A 23,750-nucleotide genomic window follows, 5' to 3' on the forward strand; every position below is an offset into this window, starting at 1 on the left:
GAAAAGAACCAGACCTGAACAGAAAATCTGATGCCCAAGTACAGAACTCAAGAGAATCATCAAAAGGTAATTAAAAAAGAGGGAAAAAAGAAAAACAAAACAAAACAAAAAAACGCAAACTTTTTTTTTTAAAGAGACCCAATAAGTTAAAATGATATGTATCCCTATAAGAAAAGAGGTCATTGGTAACTCTTAAAAATTGTTATTATCACCTGGGCAGCTAGAAGAATTACACTTAGAGGGAACAGTGATAAACTGTATAGGATGAAATGCCAAGACATAAATATGTATATAGGAATATGTATGCATAAATACATACATATATACATATATGTATATACACACACAATTAGAGCTTAAAAAAGGGGTTAATACTAAAAGAAATGGGGAAAGAAGCAAAAGGGGGTAAATTTATATGTCACAAAGAAGCTCATGGAGGGAGGGGGGAGAACATCAATACACTGGAAGAGTAAAGAGGTTGATGATAGGAAATATTCAACATTTAAGAGCATTGAAATTGACTCAAAAAGGGAAGAACAAACCAATCCAATGGGGCAGAGAATTGATTTGTGCCCTATAGGGAAGTAGAAGGGTAACAAATGGACTGGTGGGGAGGGAAGCAGTACGGGGGGGGGGGGTTAGTTTAAAAAGACTAAAGAAAATAAGGGGGGAGTAAGAAGGGAAGGGGGTAGAAAGGGAAGTAAAATAAGGGTGGGAATTAGGGGGACTGATTAAAAACAAAACTATGGTGTAGAAGGAAATAGTGAAAGAAGAAAAGGCAGGTCTAGGAGTGAAATCAAAATGCTGGGAAATACACAGCTGGTAATCATGACTCTGAATGTGAATGGAATGAACTCACCCATAAAACACAAGAGAAGAGCAGTGTGGATGATAATCCAAAACCCTACCATACTACCATATGCTATCTATAAGAAACACACATGAGGAATGTAGATATGCATAGGGTAAAAGTAAGAGGATGGAGCCAAATCTATTGGGCATCAACTGATAAAAAGAAGGCAGGAGTCACAATCATGATATCTGACAAAGCCAAAGTAAAAATAAATCTAGTTAAAAGAGATAGGGAAGGTAATTAATTACATCCTGATAAAAGGCAGTATAGACAATGAGGAAATATCAGTACTTAACATGAATGCACCAAATGGCACAGCATCTAAATTTCTAAATGAGAAACTAGTGGAGCTCAAGGATGAAATAGATACAAAAACTATACTAGTGGAAGATCTGAACCTTCCTCTATCTGAACTAGATAAATCAAACCAAAAAATAAATAAGAGGTAAGTGAAGTGAATGAAATCTTAGAAAAATTAGAGTTAGTAGATATGTGGAGAAAAATAAATAGGGATAAAAAAGGACTACACCTTCTTTTCAGCAGCACATGGTGCATTCACAAAGATTGACCATGTATTAGGGCATAAAAACATTGCGCAAAAGAGCAGAAATAATAAATGCAACCTTCTCAGATCAAAATACAATGAAAATAATAATAAGGGTACATGGAGAGGCAAATCAAAAATTAATTGGAAATTAAACAATATGTTTCTCCAAAATCTCCAAAATCATAGAAACAATTAATAATTTCATTGAAGAAAATGACAATGATGAGACATCCTTTCAAAATCTATGGGATGCAGCCAAAGCAGTACTCAGGGAGAAATTCACATCCTTGAGAGTTCATATATTAACAAATTAGGAAGGGCAGAGGTCAATGAATGAGATATGCAAATTAGAAAAAATAGAAAGTGAACAAATTAAAAATCCTCAGGTGAAGACTAAATTAGAGATCCTAAAAATTAAAGAAGAAATTAATAAAATTGAAAGTCAAAGAACTGTGGATTTAAATAAATAAAACTAGAAGCTGGTATTTGAAAAAACAAATAAAATAGACAAAGTACTGGACAATCTAATTAAAAAAAAAGAAAGAAGAAAACCAAATTGATAGTATCCAAGATGAAAAGGGAGGCTTCACCTCTAATGAAGAGGAAATTAAAGGAATCATTAAAAATTATCATGCCAATTATATGGCAATACATATGGCAATCTAGGTGATATGGATGAATATTTAATATTTATATATATTGCCTAGACTAACAACCCCATATCAAAAAAAAGAAATTGAACAAGGCATCAAAAAACTTCCTAAGAAAAAATCTCCAGGTCCAGAGGGATTCACAAATGAATTCTATCAAACATTCAAAGAAAAACTAATCCCAATATTATAAAAAATGTTTGACAGAAAAATCAAAGAAGGATTTCTACCAAATTCATTTTACAACACAAATATGGTACTGATTCCAAAGCCAGGCAGGTCACAAACAGAGAAAGATACAATGGGGATAAACTAGAAGCCTTCCCAATAAGATCAGGAGTGAAACAAGGATACCCATTATCACCTTTATTATTTAACATTGTACTAGAAACACTAGCAGTAGCAATTAGAGAAGAAAAAGAAATTGAAGGTATTAGAATTGGCAATGAGGAGACCAAGCTATCACTCTTTGTGGATGATATGATGGTTTACTTAAAGAATCCTAGAGAATCAACCAAAAAGCTAGTTGAAACAATCAACAATTTCAGCAAAGTTGCAGGATACAAAATAAACCTGCATAAGTCATCAGCATTTCTATATATCTCCAAACCATTTCAGCAGCAAGAATTAGAAAGAGAAATTCCATTTAAAATCACCCTAGACAAAATAAAATACTTAGGAATCTATTTGCTGAGACAAACACAGAAACTATACGAACACAACTACAAAACACTCTCCACACAATTAAAACTAGATCTAAACAAGTGGAAAAATATTAATTGCTCATGGGTGGGATGAGTTAATGTAATAAAAAGGACAATCCTACCCAAATTAATCTACTTATTTAGTGCTATACCTATTGACCTACCAAATACTTTTTTTACTGAATTAGATAAAAACATAACAAATTCATTTGGAAGAACAAAAAAATCAAGGATATCCAGGGAAATCATGAAAAAAAATTCAGAGGAAGGAGGACTTGCAGTCCCAGATATCTCAAACTATACTCTAAAGCAGTGGTTATCAAAACAATTTGGTACTGGCTAAGATACAGAAAAGAGGATCAGTGGAATAGACTTGGGGTAAATGCCTTCAACAAGACAGTCTATGATAAACGCAAATGCCCCAGTTTTGGGGACCAAAACAAAATATTTGATAAAAACTGCTGGGAAAATTAGAAGAGATTAGGTTTGGATCAACACCTCACACCCTACACCAAGATAAACTCAGAATGGGTGAATGACTTCAATATAAAGAAGATCATTGGGAAAGAAAAGACTTTAAAACCAAGCAAGAGCTAGGAAAAAAATCACAAAATGCAAAATGAATAATTTTGACTACATCAAATTAAAAAGTTTTTGTAGAAACAAAACCAATGTAACTAAAATTAGAAGGAAAGCAACAAATTGGGAAACAATCTTCATAACAAAAACCTCTGACAAAGGTCTAATTACTCAAATTTATAAAGAGCTAAACCAGTTGTACACAAAATCAAGCCATTCTCCAACTGAAAAATGGGCAAGGGACATGAATAGGCAATTTTCAGTTAAAGAAATCAAAACTATTAATAAGCACATGAAAAAGTGTTCTAAATCTCTTATAATCAGAGAGATGCAAATCAAAACAACTCTGTGGTATCACCTCACACCTAGCAGATTGGCTAACATAACAGCAAAGGAAAGTAATGAATGCTGGAGGGGATGTGGCAAAGTAGGGACACTAATTCATTGCTGGTGGAGTTGTGACTTGATCCAACCATTCTGGAGGGCAATTTGGAACTATGCCCAAAGGGTGATAAAAGACTATCTGCCCTTTGATCCAGCCATAGCACTGCTGGGTTTGTACCCCAAGGAGATAACAAGGAAAAAGACTTATACAAGAATATTCATAGCTGGACTCTTTGTGGTGGCCAAAAATTGGGAAATGAGGGGATGCCCTTCAATTGGGGAATGGCTGAACAAATTGTGGTATATGTTGGTGATGGAATACTATTGTGCACAAAGGAATAATAAAGTGGAGGAATTCCATGGAGAATGGAACAACCTCTAGGAAGTGATGCAGAGTGAGAGGAGCAGAACCAGAACATTGTACACAGAGATTGATACACTGTGGTACAATCAAACGTAATGGACTTCTCCATTAATGGCAATACAATGTCCTTGAACAATCTACAGGGATCTATGAGAAAAAAAACAAAAACAAAAACAAACTATCCTCAAGCAGAGGACAAACTGAGGGAGTTAAAACGCCAAGGAAAAGCAACTGCTTGACTACAGAGGGGACATGATCGAGGAGAGACACTAAATGAGTACCCTAATGCAAATACCAACAACAAGGAAATGGATTCAGAGCAAGGACACGTGATACCCAGACGAATCGCAAGTCAGCTAGAGGAGGGGTGGTGGGGGGGGGGAAGGGAAAAGAAAATTATCTGTTTCCAATGAATAATGTATGAAAATGACCAAATAAAATGTTTTAAAAACTAAAAAAAAAAAAAGACTTGGAGGGTGGAAGGAATGAAAATCCCTCCAATTATTCCAGTGGTTGTCACGTGGAACACTAGATTTGGGTTATTCTTCTTCCTTTCTCAAGAGTTCATTTTCTGAGTTAGTCTTTCCGTGTCTGTTTAGACTATTTCTTTTGCTTGGAAGGCAATCTTTTCTTATCTTCATCTTTCAGAATCTAAAGCTTCCTTGGAGGATTGGCTTAGATGTGCTGGTCTGTATTTAACAATGGAGCTCTCTGAGGGGAAAATGTATAAACACATACATCCAAGTGTGTTTCTGCTATGCCTATGTTTATTTCTCCAGTTCTTTTTTCTTGTCATTGCTATAAGTGGCAATTCTGGCACTATATAAAGTATTAATGGTTATAATGACATCCTTGCTTTGCACCTGATTTTATTAGAAAGGACTCCAACATTTCTCTATTACATATAATGTTGGCTCTTGGCTTTAGATAGATACTATTTACTGTATAAAGGAAAGTTCCATAATTCCTATTCTTTTTAGTATCTTTGGCAGAAATAGTGGTTGAATTATTTTAAAGCTTCTTCTTTATCTATCAACATAATTATGTGGGTTTTATTATTTTTGCCATGAATATAGTCCATTATGTTTCTAGTTTGAACCAGTTACAAATTCCTGATATAAATCCAATCTGTTGAAATTATATCATCTTTTAATGTTATTGTAACCTCTTTGTTGATTTTTCATTTAACATTTTTGCTTTGATATCCATTTGGGTTATTGGTTTTCTTTTTCTATTTTCTCTTTTCCTGGTTTACATATAAAGATCATATTTGTATCCTATAATGATTTTGGTGGAATCTCTTCCATTTTATTTGCAAATATTTTATAAAACATTGGAATTAATTATTTTTGGATGCTTTTTAGAATTAACTTGTAAATCCATTTAGTTCAGTTTTAAACATTACTTTCCTAATTTTTTTTAAACAAATTGTTCAATTTCTTTTTCTGAGATTGTAATATTATAATATCCCATTTGTTCTATTCAATTAGCATTTTTATACATATTCATCCCTTTTATCTGTTATTAGTTTTGTTGGCATATAATTGGACAAATTAGATTCTGATTATTTTTTATTCCATCTTCAATTGTTGGGAATCTCCTTTATCACTTTTGATGCTATATTTTTTCCTCTTTAAAATTTTTTTTCACTAGCTATCTCTCAGTTTAATTTTTAAAAATAAACTGTTTTGTCAATTCAAAAAAAAAAAAGAATTAGAAAGAGAAATTCCATTTAAAATCACCCTAGACAATATAAAATACTTAGGAATCTATTTGCCGAGACAAATACAAGAACCATATGAATACAACTACAAAACACTTTCCACATAATTAAAACTAGATCTAAACAATTGGAAAAACAACGACTGCTCATGGGTGGGACGAGCTAACATAATAAAAATGACCATCCTACCCAAATTAATTAATTTAATGCCATACCTATTGAACTACCAGAAAACTTTTTTACTAAGTTAGAACAAACCATAACAAAGTTCATTTGGAAGAACAAAAAATCAAGCATATCCAGGGAAATCATGAAAAAAAATGCAAAGGAAGGTGGCCTTGCAGTACCAGATCTCAAACTATACTATAAAGCAGTAGTCATCAAAACAATCTGGTACTGGCTAAGAGACAGAAAGGAGGATCAGTGGAACAGACTTAGGGTAAGTGACCTCAGCAAGACAGTCTATGAGAAGCCCAAAGATCCCAGCTTTTGGGACCAAAACAAAATATTTGATAAAAACTGCTTGGAAAAGACAGTATGGGAGAGATTAAGTTTGGATCAACATCTCACAAACTACACCAAGATAAACTCAGAATGGGTGAATGACTTCAATATAAAGAAGGAAACTATAAGCAATAAGAAAGACTTTAAAACCAAGAAAGAGTTAGAAAAAAATCACAAAATGTAAAATAAGTAATTTTGGTTACATCAAGTTAAAACGTTTTTATACAAACAAAACTAATGCAACCAAAATTAGAAGCGAAGTAATAACTTGGGAAAAAATCTTCATAACAAAATCCTCTGACAAAGGTCTAGTTACTACAATTTATAAAGAACTAAACCAATTGTACAAAAAATCAAGCCATTCTCCAATTGATAAATGGGCACATGAATAGGCAATTTTCAGTTAAAGAAATCAAAACTATTAATAAGCACATGAAAAAGTGCTCTAAATCTCTAATAATCAGAGAAATGCAAATCAAAACAACTCCAAGGTACCACCCTCATACCTTGCAGATTGGCTAACATGACAGCAATGGAAAGTAATGAATGCTGGAGGGGGTGTGGCAAAGTAGGGACATTAATTCACTGCTGGTGGAGTTGTGACTTGATCCAACCATTCTGGAGGGCAATTTGGAACTATGCCCAAAGGGTGATAAAAGACTATCTGCCCTTTGATCCAGCCATAGCACTGCTGGGTTTGTACCCCAAAGAGATAATAAGGAAAAAGTCATGTACAAGAAAATTTATAGCTGGACTCTTTGTGGTGGCCAAAAATTGGAAAATGAGGGGATGCCCTTCAATTGGGGAATGGCTGAACAAATTGTGGTATATATTGGTGATGGAATACTATTGTGCACAAAGGAATAATGAACTGGAGGAATTCCATGGGGACTGGAAAGACCTCCAGGAATTGATGCAGAGTGAGAGGAGCAGAACCAGGAGAACACTGTACACAGAGATTGATACACTGTGGTACAATCGAATGTAATGGACTTCTCCATTAGTGGCAATGCAGTGATCCTGAACAACTGGGAGGAATCTAGAGAAAAACCACTATCCACATTCAGAGGAAACACTGTGGGAGTAAAAACACAGAAGAAAAACAACTGCTTGATTACATGGGTCCAGGGGATATGGTTGGGGATGTAGACTATAAATGAACATCCTAATGCAAACATCAACAACATGGAAATATGTTCTGATTAAGGACACATGTAATACTCAGTGAAATTGCGTGTTGGCTGCGGGAAGGGTGGTGGGAGGGGAGGGAGGGAAACAATGTGATTCTTGTAACCAAGGAATAATGTTCTAAATTGATTAAATAAATTAATTTAAAAAATAAATTATTCTCTATTTATATTGAAAATAAAAAAAAGAAGTGCTGTAATTTTCTGAAGGCAATTAAGTTCTTTCTTTAATTCTAGTTCCAGATCATTGTCTAAGAGCACCAAACATCACAAAAAATGAAAATGAGTTTTGTGACCATGAAAAATGTTGGTTTCAAGACTGTGAAAAGCCAAAATTGTAAAGATAATTTTAGCGTCTTGAGTTTTATCAAAAATAAGTGGTCGCCATGGGAAAAATGTCCAAATATGAAGTACCCAAGTCAGCTGGGTTTTATGGAGATTTTAATTAATAAGAATGAAGGAATTAAGGGAAGGGAGAGAGAAAGAGTAAGACGAAATAGTAGGAAAGGGCCTAGGTCAGAAGACTAGTCAGTCTTTAATCACTCACCACAACGTTGTTCCAAGCAAAACTCCAGTGTTCAGAGACCCTCCAATTCAGTTTCCAAACTCAACTCCCTAAGTTCAGAGAGACCAGCTCCTTTTAAAGAGAAATTTCTCTTATGTCACCTCCCCTAAATTTCACATCTACCAATCACAGTAGACATTTTCCACAGGACTGTTCATTCTTAATTCACATCTTCTTTTGTTATCACCTTCTCTGAGTAGACTAAAACTTCACACCTCTTGCTAAACTTTCCCTTTGTAAGTTGCTTGCCCTTTTAGTGATTAATTTAACCTTTTATAGGTACTTAGCACCCTTTTGTATTAGACCTAAAAATAGACCTAGCTTAAGGTTCTAGCTTCACTATAAGTATAAATTGGGGACTTTTAATTGTTCAGTAAGGAGTTTTACAACTTTATCTTCCCCTAAAGCATGCCTAAGTATGGGTGGAGTAATGTTAAAATTCCCAATAAATTCCTGATCAAGTACCTCCATTTGTTAGAATAAGGGATAGCCTTAACCAAATCTTCTAAGGTAGAGTCTGAGCAGTTTTAAGAGTCACAGTTTTTAGACAGGACATGACTAGGATATTATGAGCAGTACTGTCTCATGAAATAGCAAAAAGGGGAAAGGAAAAACACATTTACAGAAAGCTTTGGCAAGACCATCAATCAAATCAAATCATTCAAAAGGTATTTCAGAATGGAATAGGAAGAACAATGAACAGACAAAAAATGTAAAGAGATTTGTCAAAAATTTTAGAACTATTTTCTCCTTTACTAAAATCAAAGACACTTCATTTTGATGCCGTCACAGCCTCAAATGTGCTAAAGAAATTCCACTAAAGAAAGCAGTCAGTAAGAACAGATGATTAGTCTAAAATTACTCTGAGGAGACCTTGCTGATTGTCTGAGGTGACAATCTTGAGGTCCTTACATCACAAAAGGGGATTAGTAATAATCTCTATTTTTAAAAAACCCATACCTTCTGTCTTAGAATCAATACTGGTTCCAAGGCAGAAGAGCAGTAAGGGCTAGGCAATGAAGGTTAAGTGACTTGCACAAGGTCACACAGCTAGGAAGTGTCTGAGAGCAGATTTGTACTTAGGACCTCCCATCTCTAGGTCTAGCTGAAGGTAATAATCTCTTAATGAATGAAATCTTAAAGATCAAATGTCACAGGTAAGTAGTTAAGGAGATCTAAAAATCCGATCATTAGAGATCAATTTTCTAAAGAATTTTTCTATTGATTTTTCAAAAACAAAATACTTAAAAATATTTAGCTAAAGAGAGTAATTCAGATTTTTTTCCTTCTCTCTTTTCCCTCTTCAGAAAGTAATAAAAATTAAGTTTAAAAATGATTAAAAAATTAGAAGGCACTAATAATACAAGTCAACCTATGTAGCTTTAAAGACTAGGTATTTCATACATCAGAGGAAATGGGGTCAAGGCAAATTCCCTTAGGAACTGAAAGGCTAATAGAAAGCAAAATATTTAAGAAGTATGGGAGAAACCTAGACCTTTCATACTAACAGTTTCTTTAATGTACCTATTTTATATGCAATAGCAAGTATGAGAAAGAAAGCTGATTGCTCCAGTTTCAGCTGCTATGTTCTACATATTCTCACCAATTATTCCCTGAGCCAGAAACATTTGTGATGAGTTGCTTGCTATCAAATACATCTTTCAATGGTCCCTGAAGGATTTCATTCACAACTCCTTCTTCCATGTCAATCAAGACTGCCTAAGGAAAAAAAAAAATTAAAATGTAATTAACATATTTTACTTTAAATTCATTACTCAATGGATTCAACAACACATTTGGGCTAAAACTTGATTTTTTTTCCTTTCTAGATTTAATCAAAATGTTCCTTTAAGAAAATGTGTTTCAGAAATCTAATTTAAAGAGGAAATGTTTCATCTTTTATTAAAATATAAAATCCATTTAAGAATTGGATGCTATCAGATAGTCTATTTTTATCCTATCCCAAAAAGGAAACAAATTCAACACGTGTTCACATTTTATTTGTGCATAATCTCCTATTGCTAGAAAGATATGTTGATCTTTATTAACAATAGATCAAGCTTATTACAAATGGCAAAAGAATGTACATCTTTTTAATAAACTTAGTATTTGAAACTCAACCCTCAGTGACTTTATGGCAATTAAAAAGCTGTTAACCCTTTTATTTGTATGTCATGGAGTAATTGATCACCATGGATGGGGGCTTTTTCTCAGTAAGATAAGATTTAATGTGGTGTTCTGAGGAATAAGCTATTTGTCCTCCAAAGGACTGTATAAAAGAATCAGAGAAACTACTTGACCTGACTGTCTAGTGAAGGTCAGAAGAAGAGGAGAATAAGGAGTAGCTGATGATACTACTCAGGGACACTGAAGAAAGTATGCATCAATTCCATAAAAACAGAGAAATCCGTTGTTGACTACTCAAGACATATATCTGAGAGAAAACAGAAATTCTCAAGACTTCACAATAGATGACAATTATTCAAACTTCGTGAATATTGTGGACACAATATTGCCTGAAGGAAGCTGAAAAGTATTACCAAAGATTACAAAGTTTGGGGCAAGAAGCTGAAAACCAGAAGGCCACAGATTGTGTTTTACTCTTGCTATCCACTGAACTTAAGGGATACAGAAGAAAAAAATTGGGAAGTGAACAGTTAGCTAAGAAAGTATCTCTAAGAATGAGATTTGAATTTTTGGACCACTGCTCTAAATAAAAATGAGATAATTCTGAATGGAAGGCAACCCTGGCCAGAAAGCATTCCATGAAGGTCTGGAGATGCTCAACAATGAAAATCTAAAGACAAATTAAGGAAGTAGAAGTAGAGTGAAGAGGAAAACTGCAGTTTTCCACAACTTCAGAGAAGAGGAAAAAATGGGAATTGTCTGTAGAAACCGATGTGAATGTACAGGGAAGTTACTAGGTAACTTATGGTTAAAAAGAGAAATGAAAAGAAGAAGGAAACAACGCTAGGTAGCTGAGGATGTATGAAAATGGCACACTAACGATACATTCCAAGACCTTTCTCCAATGGCTGAAACCTTGGATTTAAGAGAATATCTGCTGATCCATATATATGTGCGCTCAGGCTCTATCTCTCTGCTCTTTATTCAGCAGTTGCCCACTCTTCCCCTCAAAAAAAAAACAACAAAAAACCAAGCCCACAAAAAAACAGTGAAAGTGAAAGCAGAAGAGGCCAGTTGGGGGCAAGACCTCTGGGGATTGGAGGATGACCTCCGTGCTCAGCAGGCAGACCTCTAACACCTCATGGTTGACTGTGGCTAACTGAAACTTCAGAAAGTGAAACTTTGGATAAGGAGACTCTACTGTATAACCTTATAAAATGAGTATCAGGAATGCTCAAATTCAGAATGGGCTGTGGCTGGTAAGGAAAGTTAAGAGCAGTAAGTTTTGGGTTTTATTTTTTAAATCTATAGAGACAAAAAAAAGCAACATCAAAGAACACATTGGCTTGAGGAGGATGGAAGGAGGACAAAAGCCAGAGAAAGGGCAGAGAGGGTGAATTCTCATCATTTCTATGTTTTCAGTCAAGATTAGCTTTTGCCATCCTAGAAATCAGGACAATGACTGACGAGGGGACAGGAAGATAAGTTGTTATCCTGAAGAGAGCACTTATCTGTTCTAGGTAGATTCAATCCCCTCCCCAGTCCAGATAAATGACTTCTTGGGTAACTGCAGAATCTTACCATAATCAGTGAAAATGGGAAAGGTACTTCAAGACAGGAGAAGGGCAAATACTTAAACATTTGAGTCTGAGTTTTTAATGAGCTGACAGACAAGCAGTCTAATTAGCACTGAGGGATATTCTGAGGCCAACACTTCAAATGAAACATGTGAGATGAAGCTCCTAATGAGTCTAATCCACACTGCTTCTTCCTTATGTTTGTGCTGAATAATGAAATCAGGTGTTTGATATATTTTTTTTCTAACCACAAGGGTTGGAGAAGAAATCTGGGGGAAAATGAAACATTGCTTATAATGAATCATTAGTAGTGATGAAATTTCACTGAATTGAATAAAATATGACAATAGCCTTTTTATTGTATTGGTATTATTAGACAGTATTTATAGAGTGGGAAAAGAATTCAAACTGAATTTTAGTTGTGCATACAGATAGGCAAGTTACTAAAACTTCCAGCCTTAGTTTTCTCATCTATAAAATGGAATATTATCCAGCCTACTCTTTTCTCATAGATGTTGGGAGAATCACGTGAGATAATGCATGCAAAAGCTCTTTGAAGTCTATGAAATAGTATTAAAATTAAGTTTCAAGAAAGGCAACATGGTATAGTGAACAGAAGAGCTAACTTTGGAGTTGGGAAGATCTGAGTGCAAATTCTACCCCTGAAGCATATAGTTGTGGGACCACAAGGAAATCATTACTCTTAATTCTCTCAGCAAGCTCTTGGAGACTAAGTCTGGATCAATTAAATTGTAACAGGAATGAGCACAGCAGGGGTTACAAACCTATACCAATAAGCTATGGGACTTACCCTAGTCCCCCTGGCAAAAACAAACAAAGAAAAGCAAAAAGTTTGTATTGGGAAAAATAACCAGGGAGTAGAATAATATTACCTGTAAAAGAATTTTTTACATGCAATAGTAGATGTAACAAATCTTAAAGTGTAGATACCTTTGTTAGTACAAACTCTTTTCCCATCATCTGATCTATTTGGAAATTTGTAGCCATGAGTAAAGTTTTTAAAAAGTCCAAGGTAAAGAAAGCATTTGGTATACATGCAGAGTGTTCATAAATGTTTTTACTTGTGTTTTCCTGTTTTAATGTTGGAGTATGGGAAAATTTAAATTTTGGTGACAATTACAGCAGCGTGACTGTAGTTAAAACATAAAGTAAAAATAGCAACATATATCTTACTCGTGCTTTTAGTGAGCAAATTCTTCCTTTGGAAATACCAGTTCCTCTGAAAGATTAAAAAAGAACAAAAAGATTATTGAGAAAAAAAACAGGAAATGGGAAACAATTAAAACAGGAAAAATACCATATTATTTATATTACATTGCATTACAATTGCTATATTAGTAATATAATCCATTAGACTTCAATTCTATAGAATGGATAGGAATAAAATATTAGATTCAGAGTAAATTAAACTGGACAAAAAATACCTAAACTAAATGCACATAAGTTTTACTTAAAGTCTTTGTATATAGTTGATATATTGGATAAAGTATTCTGCAAATTTAAACACTTATATGGAAACATGAAAATTATAGATATTAATATTAACATTTTTGGTCCAAAACTGAGATTTCAGAACTCCCTGCATCAAAGATCAACAACTTTTGTGCTACTTAAAAGCAACAGTCTCTGCTTGGCTGAGACCTTAATAAAAGAGATGCCTCACTAGGGTTTGCTCTAGTTGCTATAAATGTTCTTGCATCGATTGGTCCTTTAATGATATTTTAATAAATTCTAGCAACCTTTCTTGGGATTCAGTCTCCAGGAAGACTTATTTGATAAGAATTGACTCTTTTTGGAGTTTCTGGCCATCTCTCTCTGGCCTTTACTACATGCTTGGCTCAAATTGTTGTCATTGAGTTGTTTTTCAGTTGTTTCCAATACTTTGTGGCCCCATTTGGGATTTTCTTGGCAAAGATCCTGGAGAGGTCTACCATTCCCTTCTTCAGTTCGTTTTACAGGTAAGGAAATGGGGCCAATTGAGGTAAGTGACCTGCCCATACATACATAACTAGTATGTATCTGAGGCAGGATTTGAAGTCAGGTCTTCCTGACTCTAAGCCCAGGGCTCTATCGATAGCACAGAGCCACCTAGCTGCCCTACCTGGCACAGAGTGTGTGTTGCTTCATGAATGTTTATTGATTGTTCACTAATGGAACACATCACTCTGGTGTGTGTGCATGCACTCCTATAATTAATAAATATCTGAATTGAAATTGTTGAATATTGGACAAAAACACTGCAACTTTGGCCCTGGTTACCTTGATCCCCAAATTCTTAATTTTGGGGTTTTGTTGTGGCATACTTTAATTGGGAGGTGTTCTACATTACTCAGGATGGAAGTCAGAACTAGGTGCCTGATCTTCCTTTATACTTGTGAGATTTTATCTAAAGAAATAAGCAATTTAACTATTGGTTAGGATGGGGGTGCAAAAATGGGAGAAATGGGGGTTAGCACATCTGAAGTCTTTTCTCCTTGTACACGTTAGACTACATCGCTCTGAGATCTTTTGAGCTAAGTTCAAAGCCATTCTATGACCCCGACTTTAGGGACAAGACACCCACACACTCATCATGCATTCTGATGAACTTAAAATAAAATACATCTTACCTAGTATCCACATTTCTAAAGAAGTTCTTCAGTGCATCATCATAAATTCCTTTCTAAAAATTAAAAAAAAATTCATTTCATGTAAATACAAGTACTATCTAAGTTCTATACACCCACCAAAAAAGTCTTCCAAAGTTTTAAATGACAACCATTAGGCCACAATAGATTCTGCAATGAGTACTGAACTCTTAAGGAAAAAATAAAAAATATCAAAAACATTCACAAAAGACTCAAGACTCCTCTTCCTAAAGGAGTAAGAACCAGAGAGGCTTTTGGACTTCATAAAGATGTTTTTGCAACATGAGTAAATAAAACAGAGGAATCAATCTGCTTTGGTTAAATATATTTTATTTATAAAAAATATTTTAATGTAAAAATGTTACCTATGCCCAAATGATATGCTGAGAGAAAGAGGAAGTGCTACTAAGTTATCTCAATTGCCCAATCCAATAACCTTATTCCAGTCCTCATTCTTGGGCACCTAGGTAACCAAGCACTTGGGTGCTAGCCCTGGAGTTGGGAAGACTTGAGGGCAAATCCTGCCTTAGACACATACTAATTGTGTGACCCAGCCAAGTCACTTAACCACCATCTGTCAGTTTCCTATTCTGTAAAATGGGGATAATAGCTTCTACCTCCCAGGAAGGAGACTGTTGTAAGGATACATTATATAATAAAAAGTACCCCAGGATTACTGTAAGGGTCAAAAGGGCACTTAGCACAGTGCCTGACATATAGTACATGGTATGAAAATGTTAGGTGTTACTGTTACTATTGTTATAATTATCTCATTTCTCCAAATAACACTGATGACTACAGTTTCCTCAAGTCTCTAGTGCCTTCCACTCCATGATAGTTCACTTTTTGGATTGTTTCCCCACCATCTTCTCTATTTCTGTCTTTGCCTTATTTTTCTCATCTTGACTACTAAATGTAGACATCTAAATGTAGACTATATAAGTATATACTTTGGACAAATTAGTTTATACCATTCTCTAGGATAATAATGTTCTTTGCCCATCACCATTTATTGAAATCCAACCCAACTTCAAAAGACTCCACTCCACAATGTCACCTTTCCTGAAGCACTCCCTGATTTTCCCCACCTCCAACTCTCAGCCCTTCTGCCCTAGAAAGGATAACTTCCTTTTTGGGTCTCAAATACTTTGCACTGAAAAAGACAGATAAATAGGATTCTCTATCCAGAGTCAGGCCAGCAGGTAAATCAAGATTATTGGTCAGTTGACAGCATGTACCAGGATCTCACCCCTCTTTGGGAGGTTGGGAAGGGTCTCTCTTCTCTTACTGTCCTGGTTCTGTTATCAAATGTTTCCTTGTTCCCTAAATCATAGCCATGTGCCAATGCCTTGGAAGCAGGGCATGTTTCAGATCTCTATATCCTCTATGTTTTGTAAGTGTTCCTTAGATCACAGATAATGAGCTGGAGGGGACCTCAGGGTCCCAGAGTCCAAACTACCATTTTATAGAGGAAGGAAGTGAATTCCAGAGAGGTTATACAACTAGTAAGCTGGGTATGTGGGACTGAAAATGTAGACTAATTCCAGATTCAGTGTTTTTTCCTCTGTACTGTACTGGCTACCTCCCATACTATCTGCTAAATGCATGCTATTTTTCTCCCTAGAGCAAGATTCTTCATCTTTTTTGTGTGTGTCACAGCCCATTTGGCATAGGGGCGGAAGCCTATAGATTCCTTCTCCAAACAATATTCTTAAATGCATAAAATACTTAGTGTTCTGTAGAAACCAAAAGTTAATCACAGGAGAAATGTAATTTTCCCCTTTGAGTTCTTAGATTCCTTGAAATCTATCCCCAGATTAAGAATCCCTCTTTTAGCATGATCAGATATATGCTTTACTTGATGCTGGGAACTCTAAATCTTAATCAGATGTTACTTGAGAACCTGAGGTGTAATAGCAAGAGTCAGGGGTTCAAAGACAGGTGAAATCTGGATTCTAATCTGTCTTTTGACACTTACTAGTTGTGACCTCGGAGGGTGCTGAAATTGATTTCATGCTTCAGCTCTTTGATGAAGAAGTCCCTGAAGTGGGAGAATAATACAACTTTGAAGTGAAAATCAGCAGGATTGTGTGGGTTAAAAATCATGTATTATTCTCCTGCATATACTAGCTAGTATTAGTAATCTTAGATTGGCAACTTCCTATAGAAAAATAGTGAAAGTTAGGTATCCTTCAGAAGAGATAATATTCTCTCTTTATGGAGAGTAGAGAAATCACCCTCCCCAAGCAGCTACACACACACACACACACACACACACACACACCTTTAATTATCATAATTAGCACCCTTTTCTATTTTCTAATGTGGAAAAAAAAAACACAAACCCTTTCCCCTTTTTCTTATTATGGATTCTGAATAGCTCTGACAGTTAACATTCAAAAGGTTAAAATGGTTAGAAGCTGAATGATGATAGAAAATTTCCATGAGAAAAGTCCTAAACCTAAAGTTATAATCTTCACTCCCTATTGCAAACTTGAGGAATGCTCCCATGAATTCAAGAATACCGGGAAAACTTCAGGAGGGTAGGACAAGATAAAGAAAAATATAACATACACAGACATTGTGTCCTACACCAGATAATGGTGGGTGACTAAAAGAGAAGCACTGTGCTAATCTCCTATAAATTCTGACTTCATTTGTATACCCCTGGACATTGTTTTTAGGTCTATTGCTCAGAGCAGTGCACCTGTCCTCTCCCTTTCTCTAATAAAAGTGGCATTTTTCTGCCAGCAGCTTATCCAAGTTTCCTGTGTCTGCTCATTAGGGTGACTTTGGGGTGCAGATCCCCAAGATTCCACTTCACACAGTTACTTACTTACATTTCCATTTACCAGAGATCAAGAGTTGGAAGAGACCTAAAGCATTATCTAGTCGAATCCCCCCATTTTACAAAAGAGGAAACTGGTCTAAACTGTTAAAAATGACTCGCCCAGGGGGCAGCTGGGTAGCTCAGTGGATTGAGAACCAGGCCTAGAGATGGGAGGTCCTAGGTTCAAATTTGGCCTCAGAGACTTCCCAGCTGTGTGACCCTGGGCAAGTCACATAATCCCCATTGCCTAGCCCTTACTGCTCTTCTACCTTAGAACCAATACATAAATAAATAATTAAAAATGACTTGCCCAAGACCACACAGGTAGTAAGTTATCCAAAACTGATATGAACCCTGGTTCTCAAGCTTTGAACAGAGACCCAGATGATAGCACTTAATTTCAGAAGCTTACAGTAAGGATTAAATTAGATACTTTTCAGAACTTAAAGCACCATATAAATGTTAATAATAATAATTATTATATTATATGTCAACATGATGTAATAATAACGATTATTATTACTAGTTTGCTTCTTCAACTTTTCTTAATTCTAGTGCCTTCCCTCCGTAAACTATTCCCTATTTATCCTGATCATAATTCGCTTTATATATATTTGCTGGAACCCAAGCTGAACGTTTTTTGTTTGCTCTTCTTTTGCTTGGACGTCGAAGGTTAGAACGCGAGGTTCTTCTTTTTTGCCTCTACATGTATCTCCAGCACTTAGCACAGGGCCAGAGACATAGGATAAGAACAAAGCAGGGAGGAGGGCGTAGGTGAAGGTGAGCAGGAGCAGAGGAAGAGTCACGCAGAGGAGGAAAGGAAACAATCACGTGTAGGGGCGGCGGGGGACGGGCGCCCCTTACCTTGTTGACAGACGCATGCTCTCTAAGGGCCAGATCCCAAAAGCAGCAACCAATCTGGTTCCCACACTGGCCGACTGCGAGTCCCCAGTGGCGGACCCGGGAAGAAAGAGAACAGGATATTAGTGCAAGCAAACCCGTGCAGCTTCAGCTTGGGGCTCCCGCCCCGGGGTTACCGGGACCTAGGCGGGGGAAGCAGCTCACCTTGCACTACGACAGACTGGGCCATGCTGCTGCTCCTGCAGCCGGAAAGGCTTGCGCCCGAGCTACAGCTCGCGGTCAGCCCGGGATCCTGTGGCTCGCGGAAGCCAGAGCAGCCGTTCAACCGTTAGAGAACGATTTCTAATTTCTTTTCTAGGGCCGCGCGCAGCACGCTGACGTAGACCGGGAGTGGGGGCGGGGCCGGAGCAACGGTTTTCGGGCGGGAAGGCGGCGCGAGGGCGCCTGCGTCCTAGCTGTTGCCATAGTGACCAGGCACGCAGCCCCCGCCCGGCTTCCAGTTGCAGCGTCCTCAAGGTCTAGGTCGGAGTGTCGGAAGTTTCCAGAGCCCGCACCAGCGGGTAATTCAAGACTGTTGGTTTGGTTGATAGCGCCCATCACCTGCTCCTTCTTGGTCCTCAGTCTCACTCCTCTTTGGGGAAGGAGGTCTCCTCCTACCGCGGCCACCCCGTCCCCAACAAGGGTTTTATCAGCCCCAACCTGGGCGGGCATCTTTTGTCCCTAACAAGCCCCAACGGATAAAAGACATTGAAGCGGACTGACCAACTGGGGTCTGGGGGCAGTGTGTGTGAGGAATTGGGGCGGGGGGATGGCGAGGGTAGGGTGCTTCGAACTAGAAGGTCGCGGAGAGAAAAGCGAATTGGGGGAATCCCCCCCTTTGGGGGAACGGGGAGGGAGATCTTGTTTTTTGGGACCTGTGGATACTCCTAACCTGGGAGGCAGCCGCCCCAATGAGTGTAACCCTTGAAATAACTTGGAGGCTCGGGTTTAATCTAATAGGATAGTGCCAGTTCCTCTTATCCTCCAGCTGGGAGTGGTCTGTTGATTTCCTAGCACTCCTTAACTCCTTAAAAGGATGGATTATTGGATCAGTTTTGGTACAAAGCGCTTTCTCATCCAGAGTTTCCAGTACCAGTAAAAGCTTTGTAGGGTCCAAGGCTACTCAAAATCCAAATAGAGGAACAATTGCTGGTCTTTTGGAGAGAGTGGGTTCCTCCCGGGATGAAAGCAGTCACAGATTTGTCAAAAAAAAAAAAGAAAAGAAAAGAAGAAAAAAGAAAGCTAGATGGAAGCTAGGTAGTTTAGTGGGGATTGAAAGCCCTTCCTAGAGATGGGAAGTCCTAGGTTCAAATGTGACCTCAGGCCCTGGGCAAGTCACTTAAACTCCATTGCCTAGACTTTACCATTCTTTGGCCTTGGAACTAATACATAGTATTGATTCTAAGACAGAAGGTAAGGGTTTAAAAAAAAATAGAAGGCAATATGGAGTTGAAAAAACACTAAGTTGAAAATTAATCCTTTTAGTTATGCCTATCACTTAAAATTTTATGACTATACAAGTTAACCCTTCAGAGCGTGTTTCCTCATCCATAAAATGGGGATACCTTCCCAGGCTACCTCCAAGATTACTTAAAGAGGAATTATATGTGTAAAATTATGTTTAAAACTATGAATTGCTATTCAAAAATAGGATGATGATGATGATAGTCATCTTGAAAAATCCATGCTGAAAGTGATTAAGACAAACCTTTCTATATTAAACCCAGTGATCTTGAGGGGGGCTTTTAGTAGTAGTATAGAACTGTAGTGTAGAGGCTGTCTTTTCCCCCCATATTTGTCATCTGAAACCCAACAGTCAAGAACTGTACCTATACAAATACATGGTTCTAAAGAACCATGAATATTTTTGCCCACTTGAAGAATTAAAATCTTAAAATTTCACTGTACATGGTGAATGAAAAAAAGCAAATTTAGATTTCTAATTTAAATTCTCAAGCAACAGAGGTGAGGGTGTTGTGGTCAGAGAGAACCTTTGCCATGCTTACCAGTTCAGCTACAGATAGAATGAAAGTATGCTGTCAAGGTTGTATACCTAGAAACTTTCTGTGGTTTCCTTCTCTGCCCCCTTAAGGTATAGGCTTAATGTGAATCAATTGATGCAACCAGCATTTTATTTCATTGAATTCTTCTCATAGTGCAAGACTTGCTGAGGACAACTAACAAAGATTTTTGTTTTGTGCAGAATTTGAAAATATATTTTCAGGAAACCCCTCTGGAACACATACATAAACATATGCATACACTTTTATGTTTCCTAAACTACCTTCCATTTCTCCAATTTCCTTACTTAAAAAACAAAACAAAACAGCCTTTTAACCAATTCTTCCTAAAGAATTTTTATTCTTTTTATTGCAGTTTCTTTATATTGATGCTAGAAAAGTGGATCATCTTTTTGTTTTGATAGAGCCTTAATGTGTTTATGCATCTTCTAGCATTTAATTATAGGAAATACACTTAGTGCTTTGATATTGGCCCCAAACATTTATTAACCATCTGCTGCTCAAAAAATCCATTTAGTGTTTCTTTGTACTTAAGAAATGACTACTCTCTTCTTAGTCCTATAGACTACTATCATGAGTAATATTTGCTCACCATTTTTTATCCTTTCAAGATTCATACTGTATTTCTCTTTCTTTCTCTTCCTGTTCTCAAATGCCTAATTCTAGTTCTTTGTTGGAGTAGAATGACTTCTTTAGGGACTTTTGTAGGGAGTTCAGAAAAGACAGTTTAATGATTAATTCATACTTGTTTATAGTATCTTTCATTTGAAATTTCTGAAATCACAATTAGTTCAAAACATTGCTTTAATTGTTGCTGGTAGTTACTAAAATGCATTTATCAGTGTAGTATTGGAATAGGCAGAAAGGGAAAACAAGACAATATCTTATTTTCACAAAAAGCTGTTTTTGTACTTTAAAGGATCATTTTCTAGTCATAAAATCCATTGAAAACCTTGCTAATCAATGTAAGGACTTAGTGCTGTGTTGGCAAACCTATGGCACATGTGCTAGAGGGGCTGCCCCCCTCCCTTTCTCCACTGTGCTGGAGGACATTTTTCACTTCACCCTCCCCTTTGTCCAGCTGCCCAATGGGAGGGCTTCCTCTCTCCCTGGTCTGGGGTAAGGGATTGGCCCACATCATGTGAGGGTGCAGTTTGGGCACTTGGTCTCTATTTGCCATCACTGACTTAGAGTGTAAGTTGGCCCAATGCTTTAGCTAACAATGGCCTACAGTGATCTCAATTTATCTGGACTATTATTATGCAATCAGGTGTTTTTGTTTTTTTTTTCTAACCAACCAGACTTGTGATTAACTTGCTCACAGATGTCAAACTACTAAGGCAAAAAAGAAAGTGGAGGTAAGACTGTGAGCAGTTTGAGTAAGATGAGTTTCCTATAGCATGTCATGTGAAAATAGAATGAGAATGCCAAAAAACTTAATGTGAAATTTGTTAAAATTTTTAACTTGGATTATACATTAGAAAGTTTAGTTCTCACTTGTGCTGAAATAAAGTTTGTTTTAAATGTATTTGTTTTTAAGGGTTAAATAGATTAATTCTGAAAAATTTGGGATTGCTTTAATAAACATCCTTAAAATTAGTTGATTGCTTACTGGAAGAAGTGTTTATATTCATTTTTCTAATAGTATTTAAATTGAAATAATTTGCTCTTGATTTTATGAGGGGTTATCTTACTGTGAGAAGTTTGGGGAATTGAAGCCATATGGGGAGTGGGGTAAGATGATTATGACTGGGCCATTAGGGCCATCAGGCAGGACAGGAACTGAAAAGAACTAGGAAAACTAGAATATGAAGTCATGTATATATTTTTGTGTTAATTGAAATTAAACTTTTGTATTAATTGAAAAGATTCAGATCTGGAACACAGATTTAGATTAAAGGCCTGTATATCTGATAAGGGCCTTAATTATGTTTGACCATTTCCTATTTGGTAATATTTGAGAAGCAAAGGATAACAAAACCCCAATCATCTTTTTAAGGACACTTAGCTCTCTTAGCTAAACAGAAATCTTTTCAGTTTAATGCTCCCATCATGAATTCAGAATGAAAACTTCTATTCTTTAGCAGGTAGGAAACTATGTGAAAGAATTCTCTGATGTCATAATTTCTGGGTGTCACTGGCTCATTCGACCAGCCTTCCTTTGGCACATTCCATCCTCCTATGGAAGGAGAGTAGAAGCATTTGATTTATTTAGCCTCTACAGGAATCAAACTTCACTTATTTTGGTAAGTGTTTGTATCTTTGGCTTAGATAGCCAAAACCATGTTTTACTCCCTTCAAAAAAGACACTTGATTCTTGAACTTAACTAGCTGGAAAACTTAAACCATGGAAAAATACGACATTTCACTGGGTATGTAGTAATAAAAAGGACCTCTCCAAAATCCTTGTGCACTTAAAATTTTTTAAACTCTTAAACTTAAATAATTTCAGCTCATCATCATTATCATCATCATCATCAACAAAAATATTAAATATGCTCAGTGCTAGGGATACAAAGAAGTATATTAATAATAGAGTCTCAGCTCAAAAGGGACTTAAATTTTAGTTGGACAAGCAACACATAACATACACATTAAAAGATAAGTTATAATACAAGTATAGCATATGTTAGTGCCAAATGCATGGCATAGCCAGAATTATAGTAATCAGAAGAGGGAAAAATCAGGTACTTTTTCGCTTTGAAGCTTTAGGCTTTAGATAAAAGGGAGCATTTTCAAATAGTCATGAACAAATTAAATTACATTTAAAGGCACATTGAAATTACTTAGAGTTCATATGAACTTAAGTTTTATTAGTCTTAAAAAGAGTAATCTTATCTGTGGTATTGATTACTTGTCACTGGAGCTGAAATAAGAATAATCATAGACAAATGAGAAATATATTCATGAGAGTTATTAAAATAATATAGATTCTATCATGCTTATAATGCAAATTATAAAAGTTTTAAAGGACAAAAGACCAATGGTTTTTAATTTTTAATTTAGGTTTTCAGTGAATTATGCCTTTTCGGTTTGGTACTCAGCCAAGGAGGTTTCCAGTGGAAGGAGGAGATTCTTCAATTGGTCCTGAACCTGGCCTGAGTTCCAGTGCTGCATGGTATAGGAAAGAAACTCCACCAACCAGGTAAGCCTATTTCTGATAATTCTACAATGTGTTGTGGTACAAATTTGAGCTCTGGCTAATGTCATCATAATGCCCAGGCTAATGGAAATTGTTGGTAGAACAAAGGAAAATTGATAAAATTTAATCATCACTGAATCATTAGCTTTTTTGTTTCTCTTTAGAAGGTAGCGTTAAGATGATCAATATTTCATGAAATATTATGCTCAGTTTGGGGATTTCTCCCAAGTATCCTATCAGTTCTGTTTTGATTTTGGAATGATTTTTAAAAGATATAAAATGCATGCTCATAAAAGCACCTATATTATATGTACATCCACACACTTGATTGTCATTTGGTAAACATAATGCCTTTATACAATTAGCAGCTGGAAGTCTGCCTTTTTTATTTTTTATCAGTTTCCTTTGATTAAAATAGGTAGCAGTAGCCAGTTTTGCTGGAATA

At 36.3% G+C, this 23,750-nt stretch overlaps 1 protein-coding gene and 1 non-coding gene across 6 annotated transcripts in view; one reads left to right on the forward strand and one right to left on the reverse strand.

The window, feature by feature from the left end:
• The window catches only part of TUBE1 (tubulin epsilon 1), a 34,543-nt gene extending 16,053 nt beyond the window's left edge, over window positions 1–18,490 (reverse strand). For 2 of the 5 annotated variants that reach the window (XM_001379191.5, XM_007484446.3), the window contains exons 1-5: window positions 18,308–18,490; window positions 18,107–18,180; window positions 14,395–14,447; window positions 12,959–13,004; window positions 9,664–9,779 (exon numbers count right to left, since the gene is read on the reverse strand). In XM_001379191.5, coding sequence (XP_001379228.3) covers window positions 9,664–9,779; window positions 12,959–13,004; window positions 14,395–14,447; window positions 18,107–18,180; window positions 18,308–18,332 — 314 coding nt within the window. In that variant the 5' untranslated portion in view covers window positions 18,333–18,490. Of the gene's footprint in view, window positions 1–9,663; window positions 9,780–12,958; window positions 13,005–14,394; window positions 14,448–16,390; window positions 16,454–17,765; window positions 18,065–18,106; window positions 18,181–18,307 lie in introns of those variants that run through there. The other 3 variants (XM_007484448.2, XM_007484449.3, XM_007484450.3) reach the window with 3 other exon arrangements.
• Window positions 18,491–18,508: 18 nt separating this feature from the next.
• On the forward strand, window positions 18,509–22,409 carry LOC100022534 (uncharacterized). Its single transcript, XR_008916644.1, has 3 exons — window positions 18,509–18,663; window positions 21,465–21,521; window positions 22,248–22,409. It is a non-coding gene; the product is annotated as an uncharacterized LOC100022534 (transcript).
• The last annotated feature ends 1,341 nt before the right edge of the window (window positions 22,410–23,750 follow it).

This window comes from Monodelphis domestica, chromosome 2, assembly GCF_027887165.1.
Source record: "Monodelphis domestica isolate mMonDom1 chromosome 2, mMonDom1.pri, whole genome shotgun sequence".
Classification (NCBI taxonomy): domain Eukaryota; kingdom Metazoa; phylum Chordata; class Mammalia; order Didelphimorphia; family Didelphidae; genus Monodelphis; species Monodelphis domestica.